The sequence below is a fragment of the Castanea sativa genome, chromosome 3 (genome assembly GCF_040712315.1).
Source record: "Castanea sativa cultivar Marrone di Chiusa Pesio chromosome 3, ASM4071231v1".
NCBI classification, from domain to species: domain Eukaryota; kingdom Viridiplantae; phylum Streptophyta; class Magnoliopsida; order Fagales; family Fagaceae; genus Castanea; species Castanea sativa.
In genome coordinates, this window is record NC_134015.1 from 7,882,816 (window position 1) to 7,910,439 (window position 27,624).

Consider the following 27,624-nt stretch of genomic DNA (forward strand, 5'->3'; position numbering starts at 1 on the left):
GTTGTTGTAAATACGACATTCATAAGTAAATTAAGATCTTACAAAACAGTTCGAACGAGCCACAGAGTTATCAAACTCTAATAAAAGGAGTACGTCAAAAGGGAGGTCTTCAAATAATATAAAATCTGAAAATAAGGAGTACACTCTCTTAGTTAATGCATCAGTGCACTTGTTGGCCTCTGGATTGTAGCGTATCGCTTCACACCTATTGAAAAACTTATACTAAACTCCATTAGTCATTCATAATCTAGATAAGAGAATATTAGGACAATACCCATTATCTAATAGTTAATATGATTTTCTTGGCATCTAATTCGAAAATTAGATTATGGATTCGAATCTCCCTAATTAAAAATGAGGCAGTTCCTAACACCTCAAGCTTCATTCACCACACTCGAAACTTTAACCAATTACTTAGGCTCATCTAGTTACCCTCCTTATTATGGGGTTCATGGACATCATTGAAGTGATAATTCTTGAGAATCAAAGACTACATTTATTTATTGAGATTGTCTCTTCCTTGTGGTATCTCATAAACAAAATCAGGGTTGGTGAGGAGCTATTGCCACTACATATGATCTATAAGGTAGTTCATGAGAAGCTAAGAGAGTTTTAGTGCATTTGAGTTTTTTTCAAATCAGATGCCCCCACCAAGAGTATCCAAAGGGACCCCTTAACATGTGACTTCTACAAAGTCAATTTTGATGGCGCTACATTTGAAGCAAGCCTCTTTCTTGTACATTTAGGACAGCTAGAATCTCTTATCCATTTTTAGCCACTTAAGCCTAGATGGGGTCAATTCCACAGAACATCCATGACGTATACTAAACTTGCCAAAATTGGACTCAGTTCAGTAATTCAACCTAAACTCAAGATTTTTGATCTAGAGTAAAAATGAGTTGACCCATGACTTGATTTATTTTACTGAGTCGGGCAAGTTAACTCGTATGACTCGTGACTTGACCTGTTTTATTTATTAACGTTCTTAGGATGATGGGTTATGTAAGGCTAAGTGTAAATGGTGTGGGAAAATTTATATGGCATATAGCAATTTTCAAATATGAAGATTTTCGGTGCTAGATTTATTACTAACGTTGAGTAGATTGAGGTGCACTTCATATTAAATATTTACTTCTTCTTTACTTAATATATTATTATTATTATTCTTTTTTAATTTAGTTATCTTTCTAGGTAATATAATTTTATTGTTATTTTACATGCAACGAAAACACAAGCACTTGAAAAGTCAGATAATTTGACATAGTTGTGATGTTACATTAACGGAATTTGGGCGGTGTAAAATTAAGAACCAATATGTTAATTGACTTTCATTTTTGAATATTATGTTATTTTTTATATTTAGTATTTTTTTTTTTGCTAATTTTTCTTATTTTTTAATATGCGAAAAAATTATGGGTCAACCCATAACCCAATCTACCCAACCCCTTGCATCTTATTTAAAAGACTTGTTTTCGACCCTAACCCAATTGACCCGCTTGACTTGTTTGGTGATTTTAGCCCGGCTTGAATAAAAAGTGTCTTATTTTTTAAAAGAAAAAAAATTAAAGAAAGCTTCAATATATGACATAAACTTTAGATGATAAACTTTTTAATTATCAAATTAACACACTAACTATTTTTTTTTATATATAGATAAATGATCAAACTTAAATCTTATATAATGACAAGAGACTCACTTTACCCGTTGCTCTTTGCGTAATTGGCAAGAAAAGAACACCAAGCTTTTTTTTTTTTCCAAATAAAAATAAATAAATAAATAAAAGAAAAGAACACGAGATCACCATGTGGCAAGAAGGAAGAGGCCGAAAGGGTGTTGGTTTAAACACGTAACGTAAGGGCAATTCGGTACATTCGCACGGTAAATCTTAACATATATTATATAATTTTTAATAATATTATATATATATATATATTTAAAAAAAAAAAAAAACACTCTCTTCCGGTTTTCACTATTTATATATCTGCCTTCATAGTTTATCCCAAACACTCTTCCAGAAGCATTCAGCCCAAAAAAAAAAAAAAAAAACACTCTTCCAGAAGCTCCCATTATCTTCCAAAACCAGGAGACCCACTTCTCAATCTTTCAAGGTAATTATATATAATATTTTTTTTTTTTTTTAAATTTCTTTTTTCTTAAAGTTTAATTTTTCTAAGCCCATGTTTTAATCTGTTTGGTAATTATTTCGATTTATTTCTTTATTAATTCACAGTTTCTTTAAAATAAAATTTATTCAGTGATCCACAATCCATGCATGTGTTTGGATCATTTATATAAATTAAGCTTTCAAATGGGTCTTTGTTTTTTTTCCTGGAAAAAGATTAAAGTTTGCATCTTTTTCTTAAATGGGTATTTTTTTTTTTCCTGGAAAAGATTAAGTTTTGCATCTTTTTCTTAAATGGGTAATTTTTGTTTTTTTCAAATTACAACTTTGTATAGTGATATTTGTATTAGTGAAGTTTTTTTTTTTTTTTTTTTTTTTGTGTTAATGATGATTTGAATCAATTTGAAATTGTGTTTTTGTTTCTTTTAGGGAAAAAAAATGAGTAGCAGTTCGAGCCGTACCATCTATGTTGGTAATCTCCCAGGTGATACTCGTTTGAGAGAAGTAGAAGATCTGTTTTGTAAGGTACTATTTTCTTTTACAAATATAGTTGGTGCTTTAATTTTTAATTTTTTTTGGTGGGGTTAGCACATTTTTGGTGTTCAATATGATGTAATTTAGTTTGAAAGATTAGATTGTGTTTAGTGAAAAATTGAATTTTTTTTTTTGGGTAAAATTTGTTAAATAGAAAAGTAAAAAAGAAACCATTTTCTGTGGAATTTGGTGTATTTAAAGAATTGCTAAGCCAAATTTGAAATATAATTGGCATGTGTGTACCTTTGTAGATTGACTCAGTTGATTGCATTAGTTTGTTTTTGTGTCCAGCCACAATTTTTGGTGCTTGGTAGGACTTGAAAAAGGTTTTCGTTTTGATAGATTAGACTGTCATTGGTGAAAGTTTGAAATTCTGTTTACCCTGTTCGTTTAATTAAGTAGAAGAAAGATAAACTTGTTGGTAGTATTTGGCACATTCAAAGAGATTATTTTTTTGGGTGAAAATTCGATTTTTTTTTCATACCTTTTTCTTTTTTGCGGTAAAATTTGTTACTTATAACGGAAGAATGATTGATTTTTTGTGTGTGGAATTTTTCATAGTGAATGTGTTGCTTTGAGCATATTGTTTTTGATAATTTAATAGTTTTGATGGGGTGGGGGGATTTGAATCTGGATGTCTCCATTAGAAATATTAGGAAGTGCCAGTTGAACTACAATGCTTGCCTCTTAGTACAAAGCCAATGAGTTCTATCTCATACAGCATCTCCTCACTCCATAAAAAAGGGTGAAGGATTAGGTCTTGGGTTAAAACCTATTGCGTGTGTGTGTTGTGCATGTAAATTTACAAATTAGAAAAAGCATATTGTTAACACAAATACCTGCTGGTTGTGGGTGCACCATTGTTGAATGATTCACTTAATTGCATTAAGATGCTTTTTTATTTGGCCGTGTTTTCAGCATTTTGTAGGATGTTAAAATCTTTGGTTTTGATAGTTTCTTTTTTATATACTTTTCTTTTCTCGTTCAGAATTGTTACATATAAAGAAAAGCAGACTGAGTTTTGAGGAATTTGCCTTAGTCAATGAGTTATTTTGAGGATATTCTTAGTGTTAATACATAATATGTATTGGTTGTGGGTGCATGTTTGTAATTACGATCCAGTTGGTTGCATTGAGATGCAGTGGTATGGAAGTGTAGAGTTATTTATTCATTAGAGGGAGAAGAGTTTTGGTGGTGGAAGCCACATTGACATAGGGTTACTGTAAGCATGAATTTTTTATATACTGTTAGTAGGCAACGATTTCCTGTTATTTGCTTGGTAGAATGTGTACTTTTATAACAGAGTCATCTTTGTATCAGATTCCAATATTTCTTGGATAACCCAATAAATATGTGATACTTCTTAAGAATTTAACCAGAATTTGGGGGAGGGGGGAGGTAGGACTCTGATACTTCTCGGAAATGCAATAGATTATCTCAAATTATATGATATGATTATTTGTTTAGAACTGGGATCCAATCTACAACGATAAGCAAAGGAAGGGCTTATGATTATTGAAGCTATATTGAGTTTTTTGCTGTTGATTCTGTATTTTTGTCTTTGATGTCCAAATGCAGTATGGGCCTGTTGTTGACATTGATCTGAAGCTCCCACCAAGACCCCCAGGCTATGCTTTTATTGAGGTCAGTTCTAATTGTACAAACTTCTGGTATTTACAAAGCTGCATTAATGTTCAATTATGGATGTCTATTTAATTTATTTTGAATGGACCTTTTTCTTTGGGCTTATATAGTTCATTAAAACTGTCATTTTGCAGTATGAAGATTCTCGTGATGCTGAAGATGCAATTTATTACCGGGATGGGTACAACTTTGATGGTTATCGCTTACGAGTTAGTGACACACAGCCTATTTATGTTTACTTCTACTTCTGAGTATTTGTGTTTATCTATTTCTCTTTGTTGCTTTTTCAATATTTTTTCTTGAATTTTTTTATTTGCATTTAAAGGTTGAACTTGCACATGGTGGGCGAGGAAATTCGTCATCAGCAGATCACCATGGCAGTTATGGTGGTAGTGGCAGTAGCCGAGCTGCTCCCAAGCATTCTGACTATCGTGGTATGTGTTGCCTTCAATACATCTCTTTTCAGTTATACAAAGTTGTGTTGTAATGATATTATGTGGCTCCATCATGCAGTTCTAGTCACTGGATTACCTCCTTCTGCTTCATGGCAAGACCTAAAGGTAAGCATGCACCTATTTAATTATGTATGTTTCCAATGTAAATTTCTAAACATTCAACAAACGGGTTTGTTAATGTGTAATGTTTCTGTATATTCAATAATTAGGATCACATGCGGCAAGCTGGTGATGTCCTTTTCTCTCAAGTATTCCGTGACCGTGGTGGTAAGTTTGATTAACTGTTTTGTCCCTTTCTTTTCCTTATTATACAAGAGTATGAACAAAGATACAAAAACTGGGTGGTCAAAGAACTATTTTATGCTATTAGCAATTTGTGATTGGTTTATTCTCAGCATAGCGAAGAATTAGACGTTCTAGCTGAATAAAGAGATCTGATATTCCATCTGGAGCATAATCATTCTGATTAAAACATAATGGGTGATTAGATGTGAGCACAGCACTAACTTGGAAATTGGAAATTATCTGGCAAATTGGGTAGCTTCAGTATTCATTGCTTTATTGTCCTTGCTAAATGTTCTCCTCTGAATGACTACTAATAAAACGTAATTTTTTAATTAAAATTAGAAGTCCCTTTCTATTTTAGACTTCTAGATGTCTATCAGATATAGCAGTGTCCTGAATGGGCTGAATCTATAATGTTAGTGGCCAAGTAGTGTGGCATATTGATGAAAAAAGAGATTTTATTGCCTTCATCCCATCATATGTTTTCATTTGGATATAGAGTTCTTCCATTGCATTGGAAAAGTTCTCATTTTCAATTATTTTTTCCCCTCCTTGCAGGCATGACAGGAATTGTGGATTACGCACACTATGATGACATGAAGTATGCTGTAAGTTACTAAACTATTATTAATTGTATAGGAACCTTTTTTTATTAAAATACACTACTTTTCTTTTCAACTGGAACTGGATTTGAGTTGAGAATCCTTTTAAAGGAAACGTCATTATTCCCTTTGTGAGTTCTCTTCTTCTCTTGCCTTGTAGCTCAAAAAACTTGATGATTCTGAATTTCGGAATGCTTTTTCTCGGTCTTATGTACGGGTATGTCACAGTGTCTTGATGTACTGAATTCTGGTTTTCTTTATTCATTTTGCTTTTACTTATCTACATGCTTTGTCTAGGTGAGAGAGTATGATTCGAGGCGGAGTTACTCTAGAAGTCGCAGCCGTGATTCAAGACGGAGCTACTCTAGAAGTCCTTACATGTCGAGAAGCCCTAGTCGCAGCCGTAGCTATAGTGGCAGGAGTGGGAGGTTAGCTTTTAACTTTTGGTTTGTTAAGTAAAATAGGTTTTTTAGTAAAATAGTTTTTGTGAAGTAAGATTTGAAATGAGATTTTATATGTTGTTTGCAGCATATCTCCAAAGAGAAAATATTCACGTCCATCTCCATCAGTCTCTGGTTCAAGGTCTGTTTTGTTTCTCTGTCTTCCTCATCAGGGCTTTCTTGGGGCTGCACTCCAATTTCAATTTATCTAATCAAATGATTCTTGATTTACATGCCTAAGGCTTATGCACAGGAATTCAATTTAAGTCCTTATTGCTTCTAAAAATTAATTATTTATGTGATGTTTTCTGGTTTTTGTGTGGGGTTGCTTCTTAATCTCGACTCATATAGGTTTTAGTGAAATTGATTGGGGTTGGCTAGATATATTTCTGAGGCAGGCTCATCCTTTTTCCTTCAAATTTTGGTGGTAATTCCTCTGTAAACTTCATAACTCTCTCTGGGATTTGAGTTGGATGATTTTGCAGACATCCATAGTTATTTACCAATGAATGTTCATCTAGCTGATCTAAAAGCAAAGGCTTATGCGGTAATGGATAACAATAAGCATTGGTGAATTGCTCAATCTTTGGGGAGTTTGTGTTCTTCATAGAGTGGTTCTACGGCTAGCAAGCTCTTTTCTAGTTCCCCTTGCTCTCCGCCCCCCCACCTTTTTTTTTTTTTTTTCTCTCCTTGCTACCTTTTCTTTATGCAGCAAGGGTTCTTCCTCCTTAAGTTTTTATTTTTCATTTATTGAACATAGAACAAGAATATGAGCATCATACTGGCAATCTTTTTTTTGGTATCACAAAATCAGAGTCAGTACTATCTTTCATGGGTCATTCAAATTTTGATGATATTTTTGACTTTCTTTTCAACGTTTTTGTAAAAGCTTTCTTCCTGAGACAATTAACAACCTTCAGAGATTCCATGAACTTTTCTACACAAATTCTTTTTTATTTTTCAAAGAGGAAGTGGTTTCTTAAGAAAAGGTTTACAAAATTGGTCAGTCATCATACTTTGTTTATGAGGGTTGCCTTGTGTGTTTGCTAGATCTGGATCTTTGCGGCGACCTGGGGACTGCATGTTAGGAACTTGATGTTGATGGCATGTGGTACTCTAACGCCTGCAACTCTTTTGGTTGCTGAGGTAATACCGTTTCGTTGATGAGCACCTCTGGAAAAACCTCAATGCTAAAATAATAATACTAATATATTATATGCATGGTCTGCCAATGGGTGCTAGACTGGATCATTGTTGACAAATTGGTTGCGCTTTAAAAGCTGGATTACCTGTGAACTGAGTGCTATTGGTACACTCAACAATTCTGTGGTGTAGACAATTCAAAACTTCTTCAACGTTATTATAACTTGCGGTCAGGATTCTGGGGTGGATGTCGTTCTCCTTCCAACTAGGGTTTCCATGATGGTGCTGTATTTGTTTTTTCTTTCTTTTATTGGTCCATTTAAGTTCTCATGTGCTGCTGGATAAAGGTGATATACTAAGAGGATTTGATCATGAGAAAATTGGGTTGAGTTCTTTTAATATTAGTTGCTGCTAAAGATTTGTGGTATATTCCATCTCTTCTATTTCATCCTTTGATTATGGTAAACCTAAATGGAGCCGGGATTGAGGCTCTGGGATCAAGGTTTTGCAAAATTGTTGTTGATATTAAATTGGGTGGTTTGTGAACTTTTGTGCAGATCTCGAACAAGATCCAGATCTCCAGTTACTTCTGTAAGTAACATCTTAAGGCTTTTATCTTTAGTTTTAAGAACAGCAAACAAACATGAATTGAAGCCATTATTAACTCCTGATTGTTTTTTTGTTGTTTTTTTTTGTTCCCACTGATTTGCCACGATGCAGCCTCGTCGTCGTGACAGTCGCAGTCCCAGCAGGAGTGTTAGAAGTATATCACGGTCCCGATCGGCTTCTGTATGATTTTTCTCCTTAGTTTTTCTATTTGCTGTTTTTTTTCTTCTACTCGAATAGAAAAAAAGTTGCCAATATCATTTTGTACCAAGGGTAAAACTTAAATACAATTCCTTAGGTGCTGGACATTAAGTTTCCCAAATTAAATTTGATCGTGTTTTCATTGGCTAATAAGTCACATGATTAAATTTTATTATCCTTAGGGAAGATAACACTTTTGCACTGTATTATTTATTGAAGCCATGTGTTTGAATTTAATTGAAACTTAGGAACAATTCCCCTTAGTGAATGGTACCTAAGTTTAGACTTTGCCCTTGCATTGGTTACTTGTCCTTCCTTTTCCCTTTCTGCCCTGTTTTCACTAGAGCTTTATTGGTTTTATGACTTTGGTTCACAGGTGAGATCTGATCGAAGCCGATCTATTGACTCCAGGGATCGTGATTGAGCTCAAATTTTTAGTAGTTCTACTCTCGGCATGTTCATGTCGGGGACATGGGGACACCTGACTATATAAGTATATGTAGCTAGCTACATTACATTTGGATTTGGATATTATTGGACGGTCTTGTAGTCTTGTAGTGCATGTTATGTTTCTTAAGTGAATAATCAACACAACTAAGAACAAACATTTTCTACCAAAATTTCTTGGTACTGCTGGATCAATTTCTTTTTTTGTTGTATTGTTGTTTGATCTTACTAGTTGTTAACCCATTCAACTTGAGATTTTGTTCCACGAGACATCGAACCGAAATCCGTAATTTAAAAAAAATTTTACCTGAGATTTGCCCGACCCACCTTTTGAATGTGGTCGGACCTGGTAGGCCGAGTGGGTCGGGTCGGGTTCTCAGGCTCTAAGCACTCCTCATTTTAGGCTGCAATTCGAATTGTATGCACGAGTGGTCTATTTGGTGTTATTAGTGTGTCATCACTCGGCTGCTAAACTCACAAAAAAAAGCTTGATCCACAAAATGCCTTGATAAAGTTTTTAGGGCGGTTTTGCTATAGAGTTCTTAATGAATGGATTAATTTTATCATGTTATTGACATTTAAATGAATATTTTGATTATTCAACTTCAGTTTATGAGCCTTATGATTAGGATTAGTTTGTAATCCTTGCATAAACACAATTCATTGAAGAGTAATGATAAATCTGTAGTTAATCATCTTTATATAAAGCAAATTTTACAAAAAAGACTTGCAAATACTATGACGGTATAATCATCTATAATAACATATTGATACATGTTGAGTGTTTTTAGGTTTTTAGTCACTGTAGTCACAGAGCAAAGTTACAGAGCAGAGGCTATTTTCGAATAAGATGTTTCAAATTTGATTTACAAAAAATTAATTTATAGGGCTGATCGGAATCTAATAGTGACTACTAAAAATTAGTGATAAAGAGTAATTATAATGAATAATTATTATAGAGCATATGCTCTAGGTTCTTATTATACTTGACAAAACTTAAGTACAGTATTTTAGTCTTTAGGTGGTATTTTTTAAGTTCTATTCTTAAGATTTGAAATAGAAGAAAAAATCCATGTTGTTTCCTAAGTTCCTTTCTTAAGATTTGAAATAGAAGAAAAAATTCACATGGTAAAATCTTAAGAAGGGAACCTAATGAATAGCACCTAAGTACTACCGCACACCTTTAGTGCGATGATCACTTCACAAGTATAAGTGCTTGTGAAGTGTGGAGGCCAAGGGCCGGGGTTCAAATCTTTAGGAGGGAGTTTCACACACATATACATTTAGATTAGGTTAGAGTAAAATTTTATTTTATATATAAAAAAGTATTTCTAGTCAATTATTGGTTTTAAAGATTTTGTGTTATTTTATAAATTGAACAGAATAGAGAATGAAAAGAAAAGAAAAAAAAAAAGAAGAAGAAGAAGAAAAGAGAGAGTCATTACAGATTTTTTTTTTTTTTTTCTCCTGCTGAGGTGTGACAAGTTATCAAATTGATAACATCAAAACTAATTTAATTATTAATTATTTAATGCCCAGATGAAAAGTACACTCTTTACACCCCTCTTCTTTTTAATTGGTGCTTGGTTTTCTGTTTTATTTTGAGATATTTAAGAATAAAATCATGTTTTAAAGGTAAATCGGTACAATATTCATGGCTTCAATTAGCTTAACTGGCTAAATTTTTACACTATATGCGATACAATTTATTATTAGTTTTTTCTCAATATTTTAATAAGTTTACCAAGAATCTTGTAGCTTAATTGGTTGGAGTAAGGACCAAAAATCACGTACAAGCCTAACAAAAACAGCGTTTTATAACTCAAGGTCCAAAAACAATGAATTTGTAGAGAGGGTATCAACAACAAAGTTTTTGGCGTTCTGATACCCCTTCCTTGCTTCTCTCCTCTCTTATTTATACCCCTTGCTCTTACTATCTCAGCCATACACCTCTCATTTACTCAACCCCATTTACTGACACTTGTCCATTCCCTTGTAGTCGGTAATGGAGAAAAGTTTTGGTTCTGTGCTTTGTACTGTTCAGGTCATTTTCACATTAATGCAACGGATAAAGCTGGTACTCCCTTTTCAATGCGGCCAGAAAGCTTGGTGCAGAACATTCAATGCAACGTTCATAGTTATCTACCTCAACCCAGATATTTGCAATATACCCTATACATCACCAATCTATCTTTCGTACTTTTCCGGACCATCTCACTTCATCCTCGGGCCCTTGACTTTTATTCTCCTCTACTCCTTACGCTTCCCAGTATGTCTTTGGGTCTTTAGATCTTCGAGTCCTCGGGTCCACACAGTTGGCATCTTAATTTCCAATAGAGACATTTATGATTCAAATCCCCTAGCTATCAATATATAATTCTTTTTTGATTATATTTCCTTGCAAGAAATTGTAATCTTTAGTTATTTTATAAACAATATAGAAATCACACTATATATATATATATATGTATTCACAAATTGAAAACTGCATGATATAGTGGTTAATATGAATAAGCATGTTTCATTCCCACTAGAAAATGCATGTCTTTCAATTTTTATTTTTTTATTTTTAATTTCTTAGTTGTGTTACAATTTTTTCCCCTTTCTGTTGGACATTGCTTCAATTGTTGTATGATAAAGTGTTTCAGTTGTTTCTCACATAAAAAAAAAAAAAATTGTTTCTCATATAAATCTTAGAAAAATTATATTATGCTACAACAAAATAAATATATTCATTCTATTACACACACACACATGTAATTCACAAATATTGAATTTTTATGACTTTTGTGTCAATTGTTGTCAAAGCAACTAAACATGAGTAAGAATGTTATATTCTAAATTTTTTATTATTATTATTATTATTATTATTATTATTATTATTATTATTATTATTATTATTATTATTATTCCAACTAAAAATTATTTCTTATATAGATTTTTATAAAAGTAATCATATAATTTCATTTGATATAAATAATTAAGGCACAACGATAAATAATTAATATATACATTTACTTTATTGGCTAATTTAATGAACTAATAATTTGATATAAATGCAAACTTTGTTGATTTAGAACCCTAAATAAATAGAACTTCAAAAAATGCACCACATGACACAACCTCATACTTTGTAACATGAGGTCTTTGTTTATATATATATATATATATATATATATATATATATATATATATATATATTTTTTTTTTTTTTTCTTTTGATGATTAGTAAAGTTTAATGTTTTCGAATAAAGGACCTAGGTTTCAATCCCACTTACATAAAAAATAACTGGTGTTTTGACCTAATGATAAACAATAATCAAGGTATAAATAAATAAAATAGATTGTTACAAAATGTGAAATCATCTTACCTTTTTTGTAATCTCCGAGAAGTTGCATATAGTAGAAAGTATGAATGAGAAAAGTTAACGTATGCCCTAAAAAAATTAAACTAGAATTAGTTTAAGAAATATTTTTAGATACTTTTTATGAAAAAAGAAAAAAAAATAATTGATGTTTATAACAACTTATTATATTCCCGTGAAAATGGTATTAAAACTTTTCTAAAATAATCCTTTAATAAATACCCTGTGGGCATCCATTAACTGATCCCAATAGGGATTTTTATACCAAGAAGAATCATGCAAATATTACACATTAACTTTATAACAAGTAATTTATTGTTTAAGATGAACGAGCATATTTTATTTCAAACAAAAAACATGTACAATGAATAGCAAAACACAGTTATGAGTTATGTGGAGCTAGCAAAAAACAGCTCAACCTCTACAACACAGCAAATTACCCAGCATTACAACTAATTCATGAAGAATTCACCACAGAATATGAAAAGCCCCAGTCAAAGATACACAACACACTGTTTCTGATAGAGTTGGAAAAACCTCCTCTGGCTTCCACTTACTTTTAACCTACCTGTCAATGATATTTCCAATTGACAATCTTTGCATCTTGCATCCTATATTTTGTTTCCCTTTAATTTTCTATTATAAATTAATGTTTTCGCTTTTCCATTTTTTTAATGAATCATTACATTCTCTCTCTCTCTCAAAAAAAAAAAAAAAAGGGGGGGTTGGAAGGACATTGGAAGTGAAGCTGCAATTGCTGAAGTTGAGGTTGTCGAAACTGAGGAAGCTCTAGTGGGATGTGTTGATGAATCGAGTCAAAAGTGGTTGAACTTGTAGAGGATAGCAGTCATGAACAAACTACTGAAACCTCTGTAAAAGCTGCACTGATCAACCTCAAGATTCAAAGGCATATGTGGGTTTATATAGAAGTTATATGGACCTATGGTGTTTATATAGTGGGTGGCAGTGGCACCCATGTGAGAATGTAGTAGGTAATGCAAGATTTGATACGAGTTTTTATTTAATTTATTTAAATCCTAATACCTAAACTCCACCTTAAACTTACCCCGCGGGCTCATATTAGTGAGCTTATGAACACCCCAAACGCTCATGGTAAGAGGAGGTACCACTTTGCCCAACATGAGTGGTGATGAGTTAAATTACGTTTTTTCGTAAACTACTTTCGTGAAAATTACATAGAGTAAGGTATTTTTTATCATCGAATCTACTTCATTCTTTTTCTTGTCATCCCATTGATAAAGCATAATTTGTTAAATTATCATATCTATATCACTTTAGTTTGGTGTATGCTTTAAATTTTCTTTTTTTTAAGTACCATATCATTATTCCAAAATCAAACTTTAACTAATGCCTCAAAGCGACGGTCATGCGAGACACACTTGAAAATTGAAAGCAATTTAGAAGCATGGCCTTATGGCGTGGGTATCTAATTAAGTTAATCTAGAACAATAACAAAGAAAAAAAAATCTATTTTGACGTAGACTTTAGCTAAAGGAAAACATGGGTTGCCAATTATTTGGGGTTTCTTTTTTTGGTGCGTTGTAATTTGATAAACTAGCAGGTGCTAGACTAGGGTATGTTTTGGGGTAGTCGAATTCAGTACTCAAGCCAATGGGTCCATTGGCTATTACCATAGCATTTTCTTCTAAGCAAAAACATACTAATATAATGAGCGATAAAAATAATAAATTAATGAAAGTAATAATTTTCTCATGTGTAAATAATTTAAAGCTATGAAATAAATGAAAGGGCATGTATTAGGCTATAAGGTATATGGAAGTGAGATAAAGAAATACGTTTAGCAAGGCTAAAAAAACATATTTATGAAGATTAAATGAAAATAAATTTGCCAATGTCCAAGTTAATATACTCAACATTAAGATGTCAATGATACGACAAGCAATGTCATGAAGACGTGTTGCAATATATAAAGATCAAATAAATGAGAAAAAGATTATTCTCGTGCGTAGGTAATTTAAACCAAGAGGCATATACAAAAAAATGTGAAGAAATATGTTGAGCTATCATAAGCAAGGCCAAACAAGTATATTTGAGGATATTAACAAATACACGTCTAAGTCTAAGTCTAAGTTGAAATATATATAACACCACACATGGGTGTGGTTTGATGATAAAAGTTTTTGTCCTAGTACTCAGAGAGGAGCAGTTCAAGCGATAATCCCAACAAGGCCCGTGTGGTACATATGGTATTACCCATTGTCATCATATGGCGTAAGGTCAATGAGCTCACACTAGAGACCCCTTCTTTATTTAGCAAAAAAAAAAAAAGTTGAAATATACATAACAACCATATTAAGTAGAAAACCCACAAGACCCAAATCCCACCCAACCCTATGATGGCTTTAAAAAGCAACTCAACCCGAAGGATCGATTTGGGTCAGACTATTGAGTTGTGGTCATTTTATTAGGTCTCTAATCATTCAACTTTTCAAATTCATTATTCAATAGTTGATTACAATTTAAACAATTGTGAATGATTTTCCAACTTTATTAAAACTAAAATTTAAACTAACAAAACATATCAAACAAACAAATTTATATATTTCTAGAAAATATATATTCAAATTATTAATAATATAGGTGGGTTCAAGTTATTTGGATTAAAAATTTACCAATCCAAACTCAATCAACCCAGAGCTTCATAAAAAATTTTAGACTCAACCTAACTCATTAGTCACTCCATGAAAAATCAATCCAAAATGTCAAGTTAGGTTGAGCTGAATCTGTGTCTTTGTGAATTGAATGCACACCCCTAACTGTTACCCACTGCTTTAAGATGTGATTGATATCACAATATTAGGTTTTGGTCATGATAATTGAGGCAATTGTCATGAATTAAGTATGGGACACATGCCATTCTATGAATTTGTCAAAGCCTGTTTTTAAATCACAAGCACAAATGTTACAAATCCAATGCATGGAGCCCAAAGACTAATATGATAAATCCCCTAATTCTCTGGGTATAAAATTCAAAAACAAAAACCAGTAAAAATTGGAAGGGAGGGCTCCCCCTACTCTTTTGACAAAAAAAAAAAACTAACAGTCCTCGCACAACTTTGTGGGCAGAATCTGGGACAAAATTCCAATTTTTTGGTAGACAAGCCCAAATAAGGGGCTTAAAAATCCGAGAACAAGCAGATTGGAGATGTGCCCATAACTTGCACATGATATGGGTCCTCCCTCCCACAGTTTTAATATTCTACTCTTTAGCATAATATGCTAATGTAAAAGCTCATTTTATAAGACCAACACCAATACAAAGTTGGGCCAATTAATGGATATCCCATATATTGTTTGAGCACAAACTGATTTTTATACAAGTTTCCTTTGCTCATAAAAATCCACAAGCGTTTGCAAAGGAGAGAAGGGAATGTTTTTGGACATAAATAGACAAAGACCCACTAAACACTAACCCTGAAGCGCAGTTGGTCCAATATACCACGGGGCTTCTCAAGAGTCTAAGATTGTGGGTCACTCAAGTTGATATGAAAATGGCAAGATGCCCAAATCCTATTGTTTCCACCTGGCATGTTATTTTATATCCTCAAAAGGCAAAGAAACTAGAGGAAGCCATAGTCCATCACACCACCATGTGGCCGGCCAAAAAGCTCGTGTTTTATGGGGGCCACTCCAGTTTTTTTTTTTTTTTTTTTTCGTTTTTGTTTTTGAATCTGCCAGGATCTGACAGATTCCAAGCATGATATATCATTTTTCTCAAGCATACATAATTTTTGGTTTCAGCATAGTAGTGGTAGTTTGCTTCACCGGAAAAGGATAAGGAATAAAATTTATGACCGATTTTGTGCAGATGTCCTCTCGGATCCATGCCTTTGACGGAAGCTGCTGGATCTGATACTGGAATCTGACCCACTAGCAGCTTGGTGATATGACCCCCAACCTGACTCTCTGTCAACCTGGTTCAATGAGAATGACGGCAAGTGATCTCTTTCCCACGATTGGTACCGACTTGACAGAGGATTTTCTGCTTCTTGATAGTTACGACCTGATGAACCTGGTGGGACAATATAAAAGGCACCAGTTTGGTCAGATGAAGAGGCCACTGGTCCTACTTGAGGCATGCCTCTATGATTGCTGGATCTTCGGCTTCCAGGTATGATGGGTGTGCGCATGGATGTTGAATTGCCTGGCTGCTGTTGCTGATAGTATGCCTGGAGAGCTTGGACTCTATCACGGGCTCGAGCATTACTGCCAGGGTAAGGAGGAATCATTGAAGAACCCACTGAACTCCCTGGTCTACCACCAGAACTGCAGAAAAGAAGTGTCTCCACTGTCAATGAAGTAATTATTTTAATTTCTTTACTGTTTTCAACCATATATGTTATTTGACTGATGCTTGCTAAGCTGCCATAGATAAGAATCTCAGGCAATCCATCATTGATGCCATTCATTAAGTTTCTAAACAACTTTTGACCAGAAGGAAAGAAAAAAAAAATTTAATTCACTTACCATAGTAAATGAGCTGTAACAAACATGCCACATTTAATACACACACACACACATATATATTGGTATAAGTGACATTTGATAAGTTGACACTGCGACACATAGAAGGTAATTACTGAAGATAGTATGCTATCAACAGCATTTGCCAAATTGATTGATGCATACCTGTGACCAACAAGGAATGATGGATGCATAAAAGATCCTGATCTTGGTATATCAGAGCTGGTCCTTGCCGACCTTTGAGTGCCAGGCAGAACAGAAGGCTGTTCAGGTGCAGCAATACGGCTGCTGGACGTAGGGAAGGAAGAGGAATGGTGCTCCCAGCCGTGATAATGAGGATCCATGGCAGGAAAAGCATAGGAAGTCGGCATCTCACTAGGTACTGATGGGCCCCAGTGATTATTTAAGCTAGAAGCTTCTGAAACATTACCATTGGAATTTGAGGATGAGGGATGGATTGGTCCAAAGTAAGCAATATATGGGCATGGATGCGTAGATGAAACAGCTGTATGTTCGGCAAAGATAGCATGTTGCCCCAGTAGATCATGATCTACATGATGACATCATCATTCAGTCAATATGCTCTTCTAGATATAAACGTTAAACATAACTGTGGCAAAGAAGGGGGGCAAAATCTTACATGCACTTGACGAAAATTCCCCTTCCCTGAAACAAATGGTAAAAAAAAATGAAAAAAAGGAGGAGAATTAACAATAAGAAAAGAAGAAATGCCACCAAATACAAGAAGAGAAACCAAGTCAGGGAAAAAAAACTAATTCGACAGAATCTATAAGAAACCACACAACAAACAGCTTTTCTTGCTAAATAAAAAATGTAGCAATTCTTCAGCTCAAGACTTTACATTTAAACAATTTCAAAACTTTACATTTAATCTTTTTTGATAAGAAAGAAGATAATATTATTAATAAAGGAATAGCATGAAAATACAAAGAGTTCACGGTAGTGAACAAAAAGACACAAAGCAGCCACTAAGATATTCTAATAGACGAAAGGAAATTCATAAGGTTAAATCAATCCGAGAGACCCCAACATCGAGACCAATCAAAGAGGGTCCGATGGCATAAATCTAATAACTGAACCATAGTTTTCCCCTTATCCTCAAAAGAACGCCGATTTCGTGCAGTCCAAATAGTTCACATTAAACAGTCTGAAACCAAATTCCAAATATCGGAGCTATGCTTCCCAAGGCAATGGTAGCAACAAAATAATAAGTCCACAATTGAACCTGGCATGATCCAATCAATCTCAAACAACCGAAGCATATACGTCCACAAAGAATGAGCTATCAAACAAAAAAGTAACAGGTGCTCCACAGATTCCGCATTACAACAGCACATACAACAACGATTCGCCAAAAGGCGACCACAAAGCATAAGATTATCCAAGGTTAAAATCTGACCATGAGTTGCTGTCCACATAAAAAATGCCACCCTTTTAGGAACCTTTACTTTCTACATGCCCTTCCAAGGGAAAATGGAAAGAGCTACATTTTGAATCTTATGATAAAAAGACTGAACGTCAAACTTCCCACTTCCATTAAGACCCCAACAAAGCCTGTCACACCCATCACTCCTAGGAACCCGGGTTTGGATGAAATGAAAGGGAATATGAAGCCGCTAACTCCCAATCATTGAATTCCCTAAAAAATCTTAAACTCCACACTGTCATTATCACCCACAAAAGGGCTTAACACTTCAGAAACATAAGCTTCTTTATTGGCTGAACACAAAAATAATTGGGTATAAAGAATTTTAAGAGGAATATCCCCAATCCATTTATCATGCCAAAAAAGAATACGAGAACCATCCCCCACCACAAAAGACAAATGCTTAGCAAAACTTTCCCACCCTACACTAATACTCCATCGTAAACCACAACCATGAGCCCTTCTCAAACTCTAGTGCACCAACCCCCTTTCCCCTCTCCATATTTTCATGGCTATGACCCTCCACCATAGATGAGTGATTTCATGGCCATACCTCAAAAGCCATTTCTCTAATAGGGCCTGATTAAAATACACCAAATTCCGAATTCCCAAACCCCCCAACTCACGCGGTAAACAAACATTTTCCCAAGCCACCAATGGATATTTGAAACAGAGGAAGTGGTGAAAAATCACTATCAAAACATAGGCAAAAGGGACAGTTTAGGAATATTTGCCGATAGACAAACACCCTTTTATCATAATGTATTGATAGAGATTGCACATCTTCCTTGTCCTTTATCCTTACACCAGATTTTTTTTTTATTGGTACTCCACCAGATTGTGAAACTATTTCCTCATATGCTTTGCACCTTTATCTTTCTCTGAGGAGTTTTCAATTGTAAAAGCAGTCATATTCATGCGATGCAAGCAGACATTCTAATAGGAGCAGGTGGAGACAATCAGAATTTCAGCATATATATTGAAGAACAAAACAACTCATATAAAAGCTCTAATTATGGGATCATGCTTACTCAAATGATGAAGGAAGACGCGCTAAGCTACCAAATGGACACCAGTGAATCCCGAACGACTGCAAAAAGCATTTAGAAAACCAAATGAAACACAATTGGAAAGCATAATAGAATGAAAGAATACTTCTGGTACATCTATCTCTACATCTATTATCCCCATACAGAAGAGCTTTACTTCATTAATGACCAGTCAAAAATGTCATGGTGCTAAGAATGGAATCAAGAAAAAGTTGCATGTTGAAATATATCCAAAGTTATCTAAAATATAATCCATCAAACACCATTATCTAAGATGTTGATTTTAATTTCCAATCTGGCCATGGTTGCATCATTAGCAGTCTCTTGAATAATTTCAGGAGAAATATAATATATTGGAATAAATAACTACCTCCTGGAGGACATTGCAGATTCTAAACAGCTTTTAAACCTGCTAATGGAAAATATTTTCTAAGTGTCCAACTTCACAGAAGAAGAATTATGCATGAATTAGCCTAAGAATTACGAAGACTGTATAAAGGACACTAAACTGACTTTCATGAATCATGAGTCCTGATTGAAGGACGAGAGAAAGGATCATTTACTTGGCTGCTCAGTTGCATCCTCCATCAAGACTTGTAAAGGACCATGCATCAGCATTTTAGAAATTGGGATATGAAGGATTTGTCAATTCTCCTGGAAGCTTAAATCAGCATCCAGTATCATCAGCATTCATAAAGCTCACTTTAAAAATTGGGATGCCAAAAAATTTTTGTATCATAGTTCTCCTTGAAATGTTCCAAAAATACTTCTACTAAGGGTGAAAAATGTTCTCTCATAAAAAATAAAAATAAAAAGGAGAAAATATTGAAGTCCACTTGTACTATGATATTCTATATCAGAGGATCTATAGAAGCTAATTTCCCAGGAGTCTATGGACTGCAAAGGTGACTCATAGAGTCATAAGTGTTTTTTTTTTTTTTGGGGGGGGGGGGGGGTGTTTGGACAGCTGCATAGGGTAAAATATTTACAGTGTACCTTCAAAAGCATCGAACTATGATTATTGACTGGAATTGCAAATGCAAGAGTAACAAGGAGTTTGGAGATCAACTACTTCTGCATTGTTCAGTAGCAAGGAACATGATCAAATGTGTTTACTCTCTTTGGGGTTTTTGGGTAATGACAAAAATAGTGTTCAGATTCAGTTGTATGAATGCTGGCAAGGAAAATTCCATCTCCATAGAAACTTAACGTTTGGAAGGCTATTCCCTCATCTGTGGTGTGGATCACTTGGAGAGAGAAATATTAGAATTTTTTATGGTGTTAAGTCTAATCATGTAATTAAGCAGTTGATGTTGCAGTCCCTACGAGTGGATGACTGTTTTTGGCAGCATGCTCTCATCTTTTTTAGATTTTTAAGATATTATGAGCATGAGATTTGTAATTATTTAGTAGTCAATTTCAAACCATCTCCTCCCCTGAATAAAATTATTACACTGGTATAATAAAAAATGATAGATAGTTGTAATTTAATTAAAAGAGCATAAAGGGTGCAGCCATGGTACAAGGGCAGAAGACACAGGAACACCCACAACAAGAACAACCAAGCTGTAGGCCCAAAAGTTTAAGGTCAGCTATGAATCCTTAACAAACAGATCAAGGTCGGCTATATATATTTCTTTTTTGCTAATCTATCCTATCTAAAAGCATACTCTCTGTTACCTCCTTAATTTACATGTAATTTTCAACCACTTATACTAATGTTATTTTAGGTCTTCCTCTACCTTTTTTCGTTTCCTTGACTTGAATCAACAAACTTTTTCGTTACTGGTACATTAATCACTCTCCTCTGCATAGGAACACCCACAAGGAAAGAGAAAATAAAAGAATACAAAATTAACATCTAAAAAATGCAAGCTAGAATTATATATTAAAAAGGAAAAAAAAAATCAAATCTTCATTGCTACCATTTCAGCGGAGATATAAAGTGTAGAATCTAAATTAAATTTAAGCACAACTGATTTCCAAATTTACAAACTACAGCTTTCTGCTAATGATTCTATTTTATTTCCCTCCTAACTTCCGATGAACCTTAAGATTTAAGACTGCATTTTGCTTCATCTCTTGACCTTCTTGATAATAATATTTTGTGTCTTCCTCCTTGACCAATGAAAGAATTGTCTCTATCACCATTGTGGTAATTCTATCATGCTAAATTTTCATGTTTTTCTTTCCAAATCTACTCACTGTCTACACAGAAAGATAGGACTAGAAATGAGGAAATCTGTTTAAAGAGAGGGGTGGCTCCTATTAATAAAAAGAAAGGAAAGTTCCTTGAGATGGTTCCGTCCATGCTAAAATATGGTGAGAGCCTATTCCTCCCTGAACAAAAGGATCAGTCCAAAGAAACATCTTTTCTTTTTCTTTTTTTTTTCTTTTTTTTTTGATAAGTAATAAGATTATATATATCAGAAAAAAATAGTCACCCAAGAAACATCTTGTTCTTTCTTCAAAAATTTCTGATATTTAAACAATTAAGTTCTTTTTGTCTTCAATTCTTCAAGGAGTTACGTTTAGAGGAGAGCGTTAATGCACTGGTAAGAAAGAGAGTTGATTCAAGTTGAGGAAATGGGAAAAGGTAGAGGAAGACCAAAATAACATTAGTAGAAGTAGTTAAAAAGGACATGATAGTTAATAAAGTAATAGAGACTATGACTTCAAATAAGATACAATAAAGGAAAATAATACACGTGGTCAACACCAACAAATTTGTTGAGGATCCATAGCTGACCCCAAAAAATTTGAGACTAAGGCTTTGTGGTTGTTGTAGTGATTCGATCTTCGATATACTTGTTAAATGTCCCAACTAACATTAAACCATTAGTTTGAAATGTGACCCATAGAAAGCTAATACAATGACTAGCACGACTGGTTCTTTTCATGTTTCCTCATTGTGTTTGAAACAAATGAAAAGATTGAACATCTACTGCTTCATTGTGAAAAGGCTCACTTCCTCTCACGCTAAAGTTTTGACAAGGAAATTCTAGTTGGGATTGCCCTAAGGATATTATTTCCTTTTCTTCTAAAAACCTTCACAAACAATGTGGTGCATCCTTTTTTGCACTCTTCTAATATGCAAAACTTAGGTACAATTCCTTAGGTGCACTACATTATGTTCACCAATTAAATTTAAACACATGGTTGTAATGATCAATGAAACACAAACAATGTTTTCTTTTTTAAGGACAATTAAATTCAATACATTCATGTGTTTAAATGTAATTGGAGAACCTAATATATTGTACCTTATACTGCATCTAAGTTATTGTACCTAAGTTTTACCTCTTGCAAGTTCCAATATTGTTAGTTAATTTTTATTTATCAAAAAATATATTGTTAGTTAATTTTTAAAATAAAAAATTCCACATACAAAGGGTGCTAAAAAGAATTGAAAAGTAAATGACACACAATGGACATGCATAAGTGAACTGCAGATAGAGGCATAATCGTTTATAAGAAATGGTGACAACAAAAACATTAGTATTAAAAAAAGGATCAGAATTATATGCTGCAGGATGATGTGTAATGGAAATTTGTTCTCTTTACCATTTCTGAGTAGCTAAGATCATAAAGATCTTCATCATGGGTGGCCCAGTCATCCATATTTAATTCCGGAAAAGTACGACAGCCATTAGCATAAAGCCATTGGCCTTTCTCAATCTTCCGACAATTAGGGCACTGCATTGCACCTTTTATATTAAATGCTGAACCGATGCAATCTGAAAAAGAATCATCACAGAATAGTCATTAGCACAAGAAAAGGGAAACATACAAGTAATACTTACCGCTTACTAGAAATATGCAGTCAACAAAAGGCAATTATCAAACAAAACAAAACACAAGTAATACCGATATATAATTAAAGTATCACTATATTGAGATCCTTCAAAGAAGTGTGTTTGATTAATTTATAATATAAAGGAGGGATTTGGAAATCGAAAGCAAGTGCTAGATTGAGAAGAGCATCAAGAAAGAAAATGCATAATAAGTTTGCATCAATTAATTTATAATATAAAAAAGAGAAATTGGAAGTTGCAAGCATTTTCTAGATGGAGAAATGCACCAATAAAGAACATACTCCATGTTCATTCCAGTTAGCATGGTTTAAGAAGAGCCATCAGACGTTTTGAACCAAGCAAGGTGCACTGCACAAGATGTGCCAGTGCACCACACAAAATTTTACTTTTTAATAAATAAATATACGAGTTAGTGTGCTGGAATTGATTCTAAGTATTCTGCACGTAATGGTGAATAGATGCAACAACACATTGCAACAACTATCATAAGAACAGGAGCCTGCATTATTACCATCCCAATGTAAAAAAAAAAAAAAATTTAAGATTGACAATATAAGGTTTATATACTCCCTCATATAGATAAACTGAGGCTACCCTTCCTTTTTCTTTTTTTTTTTTTAATAACTGAGGCTACCCTTCCTGGAAGAAAACAGAGGAATAGCATGCCCCTGCTCCAGAAGTAAGTAATATTCAGAGTGTTGTTGAGTACATAAAATTTGAAAATCATAACCTTGTTTTGAAAACAAGGTAGCTGGCTTTGTACAATATTTTTGTAGTTTATTTAAAATTGGAGAGAGAACTTTTTACAAGTGCATGTAAATTCTTCAAAAGTGGAGATCTTTGATGGATTGCCCTTATAATATTAATAAATAAATATATATATATATACTTTTTTTTGGGGGGGGGGGGGATTATTTTTGTCTTAGCACTTAGCATAAGAATCATATTTTTGCAAACTTCTAACAAATAGGGAGCTTATTCTTCTAACCTCCAACACCAAATCATTTGCAACACACCCACCATGTCACAATAGTCAATTTCCAATGTCAAATCATAACTACTTATAAAAAATTAAAATTAAAATCAAATCATACTAATAATTACAAATCCAACAACACCCTCATATGGTCTTAACTTAAACTACAAAATTACTTATCTTCTATCTATCTTCTTTTCCTGATCCTCAAAAACCAATAATTTAATAGAAACCCAAAAGTTACCACAAAAAAATGGAAGAAAAAAAAAAATTAAAACGAAAAATCCACTACAAAATGACAACCCATCTACCACCTAAAACAAGGAATCAGAATCCTCATATGGTCTTAACTTAAAGCACAAAATTACTTATCTTCTATCTATCTTCTTCTCCTGATCCTCAAAAACCAATAAGTTAATAAAAACCCAAAAGTTACCACACAAAAAAAAAATGGAAGAAAAAAAGTTAAAAGAAAAATCCACTACCAAATGACAACCCATCTACCACCCAAAACAAGGAATCAGAATACTCCATTTTCCTTGAGATGGAGAAGGTCCAAATCAATGAAAATTTAATTTCTCATATATCTAGGTGCACATGTTTTTTTTTTTTGATAAGTAAGTTAAACACACATGCTTGATGGGTCTTGAACCCAAAAAACCTCACCTTCCACCTCACTCATACACAGTGTTGCTAAAGGCATGTTTAGGCTTCGTTTGGGAGTTCATAAGGGAAGAGAATGGAAAGGAATGAAATGAAACGGAATTGAGTAGATTCAAGTAAGGGAAAGAAATGGAAAAGAATGAAATGAAATGGAATTAAGTAACCTTGATTGGATGTTTTAAAATAAATAAATGGAAATGAATGAAAATGAATGGAATATAAGTAATCTTGTTTAGGAGTAACATGGAGGAAATGGAATGGAATTATTTTATGACAATATTACTATTAGACCCCTATTTTAAAATAAGGAGTTGAATATATAGGGGTATTCTGGGAGTTTTAGTAAAAAATTCATTAAATCAAATTTCATTCCTTCCCATTCTTCCCAATTTCAAGGGGAATGAAAATTTGAGATTTTAAGGGAATAGAGAGGAATGAGTGTTCCCTCTTATCCATTCCGTTCCCTCTTATCCATTCCATTCCCTCCCACTTAAACTCCCAAATAAGAGAATGGACTTTCCATTCCCTCCATTAATACTCCAAAACAAGAAAATGAAAGAATATTCTAAAATTATTTTTTTCATTCCTTTCCATTCTATTTCATTCCCTCCTCCCAAATGAGGCCTTAAAGTGCAAAGCATCAAGGCTCCAGCGTTTTTCGCCTCTAAAGCGCTAGCTCAAAACGCACTTTTTTTTTTTTTCAAAAAAAAAAAAAACTAAACTAAACTGTAGCCATAAGATCTTAACATTATTGATATAAAGTTATAAACCATTGAATATATAGAATTCAGTGTTATGGTATGTTGCTATACAGTATACACTTAAAACCCAATCCATCCAACTTTACAAATTCTATAAGACCAATTTGGGACTGCAATCATTCCACAGTCCAACACAGCTCTCATGTTTTCACCAAGCAACGAAGACAAATATCTTCTTTTTGCCTTTACCAGGCCTATTTCTCTATGTCCTCTCCCCTCACCTTTATCTACTTCCTTTGGAACTCTTTTTTTTTTTTTAATAAATATTTTACATCTTCTTCCTCTCTCTCTCTCTCTCTCTCTCTCTCTCTCAATATTTTAATGTGCAACCTGGAACCCAATAACACCCGTTCCTTTCTTCTCTTGTAAGAACCAACACCCCACTTCTTCTCTCTTTATTGTGTGGCTGTAACATGTCCTGAACCCCACAACCCCCTAATTATTCTTCTTCTTCTTCTTTTTTCCTTTTCTATTTTTTGTTTTCTTTATTTCTTGGTTCTTTTCTCCCCAAAACGGTAATCCACCCATCTTCTTCTTCTTATTTTATTTTTTCCCCAACTAAAGATCTAACCACTACATACATTACCTAAACAAAATCTTCACATTTTAAACAATGCAAAATCCATTACAAATGATTACCCATCCACCACTTCAAACAAGAGATCAAAATCCTCCCCATTTGCTTTGAAATGGAGAAGCCAAAAGGCCCATTTCACGGTGAAAATTAACTTTCTCACGAATCTAAATGTGTATACACTTTTTTATAGGTAAGACAGTTTTTCAACCCACAACCTCAACCTTCCACCTTACTCTTTCAAGGAAAGGAGGTACCATTTGAGCTACAACTATTGTCATCTAAATTTGTGCATGGTGTGATGTCATATAAAATCTCATTTCCACCGAATAAGAATACCACCTGATTTTGAATAACAACACTCTCTATATACCTTTAAATTCATGGAAAATTAAATCTCCACTATAAAATGATCCCTCCTCATTGCAAATGGAGACAATCCTAATCCTTCAATAAAACTAGAATAGATCAAATTCTTGAAAATCAACTACACGCTTCACCAATTAAAGATCTAATCACTACATAGGACACAGTTCTCCTCCAAACTGGTTTGGAGGAATCCCTTCCAACCCATTACATGGCAACTCATAAAACCATCCACATGGATTATTTAAACAATTCACATAGCTCGTTAAATAGATCATGCGAATAACGGACAGCAATAATGGTTTTATCAATTACCTTGTAATGAGTTGAAGAAATAAACCTTTTTCACTGAGAAGGTCCATTTCATATTGAAAATTTACGCTCTCATAAATCTAAAGCTGCAAATGGTTTTTTCATTGGTAGGTTACACGCATACCCAATGAGCCGATTAAGTATTCAATCCACAACCTCACCTTCCACCTTAGTCATTGGGACCAAAATCTTCACTCCAAAATTGAATCCTCTCCATAACAAATAGAGAAAACGCGAATCCCGCAATAAAAACTAGAATAGATCAAAGTTTCGAAAATCAACTACAACAACTCATTGGCACCTAAATCTTCACTATAAAAAAAAATGATCCCTCTTCATACCAAATAGTAAAAAAAAAAAATCCTAATCCCTAAAATGAAACTAGAATAGATCAAAATTTTCAAAATTAACCACATACTTCTCAAATTAAAGATCTGACCACTAAATATATAACTCAACCAATAGCCTCCTACTAATCCAACTTGCATACCCCAATTTTAGCTCAATCAAAAGAGCTAAACACCCCCAACTGATCTCAGCTAAAAAGGTACAAATTAAAGTTCAATTCTTTCCCAAACCCCCAAATCACACCCAGATCTCACAAAAAAAACACAATCAACAAAAATTCGAAATCGAAATCGAAATTTTCGAAAAAAAAAAAGAAAACTGTATAAAAAATTCGTGACTCACCGAGATGGAATTGATGGCCACATTGAAGCTTGGCCCAAGATCTGTCGCCATTATCGGCCACAACCTCGAGGCAAATCGAGCACGAGACGGAGCCACCGAAACCTTTTTTGCCTCCATTACCACCAACACTACTATCAGTACCACCTTCATCGTCGACCAACGAAACGTCGTCGTTTCCTAGTCCCATAAATTTTATATAATAAAAAAAAAACAACAACACAAACAAAATCCACACGCAAATCCTTTTTTTTTTGCTTCAGAACCCTAAAATCAAAAACAAACAAAACGCCACCGTTTTAGAAGCCAAACCGCTTTTTCTTTTTTGGTCTGAAAGAAGATACAAAAAAAAAACGACGTCGTATGAGAAATCTTCGATGAATATCAGACAATAGCAGAGAACGGTTCGGGTTTTGATTTTTAAAAAACCTCTCAATCTCTCTCTCTCTCTCTCTTCGCTTTGTGTTTTCTGTGTGTTTTCTTTGCTTTTTCTCTCTAGCTCTCTGTTTTTGTGTTTTCTGTGTGTAAGAGAGAGAGAGAGAGAGAGAGAGAAGTTGGACCGTTGGATTAGGAAGGAGTGGGTTGGATTATGGTTAGAGAGGTTGTAATAACCGCTGTCTAAG

At 33.8% G+C, this 27,624-nt stretch overlaps 2 protein-coding genes across 4 annotated transcripts; one reads left to right on the top strand and one right to left on the bottom strand.

Moving 5' to 3' along the window:
* Window positions 1-1,958: 1,958 nt before the first annotated feature.
* On the top strand, window positions 1,959-8,653 carry LOC142628151 (serine/arginine-rich splicing factor SR30-like). Of its 3 annotated transcripts, none has more exons than XR_012842995.1 (15): window positions 1,968-2,109; window positions 2,553-2,648; window positions 4,236-4,301; window positions 4,436-4,510; window positions 4,627-4,735; window positions 4,815-4,861; window positions 4,966-5,023; window positions 5,600-5,649; window positions 5,804-5,860; window positions 5,941-6,071; window positions 6,172-6,225; window positions 7,134-7,229; window positions 7,326-7,817; window positions 7,947-8,015; window positions 8,410-8,653. XR_012842995.1 is itself a non-coding variant. In XM_075802162.1 (14 exons), the coding sequence occupies exons 2-14, from the start codon at window positions 2,562-2,564 to the stop codon at window positions 8,455-8,457; spliced, it is 885 nt and encodes a 294-aa protein (XP_075658277.1). In that variant the 5' UTR covers window positions 1,959-2,109; window positions 2,553-2,561; the 3' UTR covers window positions 8,458-8,653. The 3 variants fall into 3 exon arrangements, 1 of the variants encoding a protein (XP_075658277.1); XR_012842996.1 differs by having other exon boundaries at window positions 7,784-7,817; XM_075802162.1 differs by lacking the exon at window positions 7,134-7,229 and having other exon boundaries at window positions 1,959-2,109; window positions 7,784-7,817.
* Window positions 8,654-15,076: 6,423 nt separating this feature from the next.
* Window positions 15,077-27,576, bottom strand: LOC142627512 (E3 ubiquitin-protein ligase RFI2). Its single transcript, XM_075801391.1, has 6 exons — window positions 27,005-27,576; window positions 22,412-22,584; window positions 18,830-18,888; window positions 16,992-17,017; window positions 16,517-16,901; window positions 15,077-16,153 (listed from the first exon to the last, which is right to left on the bottom strand). Exons 1-6 carry the CDS (start codon window positions 27,189-27,191, stop codon window positions 15,676-15,678), a joined length of 1,308 nt encoding a protein of 435 aa, XP_075657506.1. The 5' UTR covers window positions 27,192-27,576; the 3' UTR covers window positions 15,077-15,675.
* Between the last annotated feature and the right edge of the window lie 48 nt (window positions 27,577-27,624).

Coding starts and splice junctions, on each gene's coding strand:
- LOC142628151 (XM_075802162.1), top strand. CDS start 2,562: ATGAGTAGCAGTTCGAGCCGTACCATCTATGTTGGTAATCTCCCAGGT. Junction 4,302..4,435: donor CAGGCTATGCTTTTATTGAG/GTCAGTTCTAAT, acceptor GTCATTTTGCAG/TATGAAGATTCTCGTGATGC. Junction 5,861..5,940: donor TTTCTCGGTCTTATGTACGG/GTATGTCACAGT, acceptor TGCTTTGTCTAG/GTGAGAGAGTATGATTCGAG.
- LOC142627512 (XM_075801391.1), bottom strand. CDS start 27,191: ATGGGACTAGGAAACGACGACGTTTCGTTGGTCGACGATGAAGGTGGT. Junction 22,585..27,004: donor TGGCCATCAATTCCATCTCG/GTGAGTCACGAA, acceptor ATTCTTTTTCAG/ATTGCATCGGTTCAGCATTT. Junction 18,889..22,411: donor ATCTTAGCTACTCAGAAATG/GTAAAGAGAACA, acceptor TGCTTTTTGCAG/TCGTTCGGGATTCACTGGTG.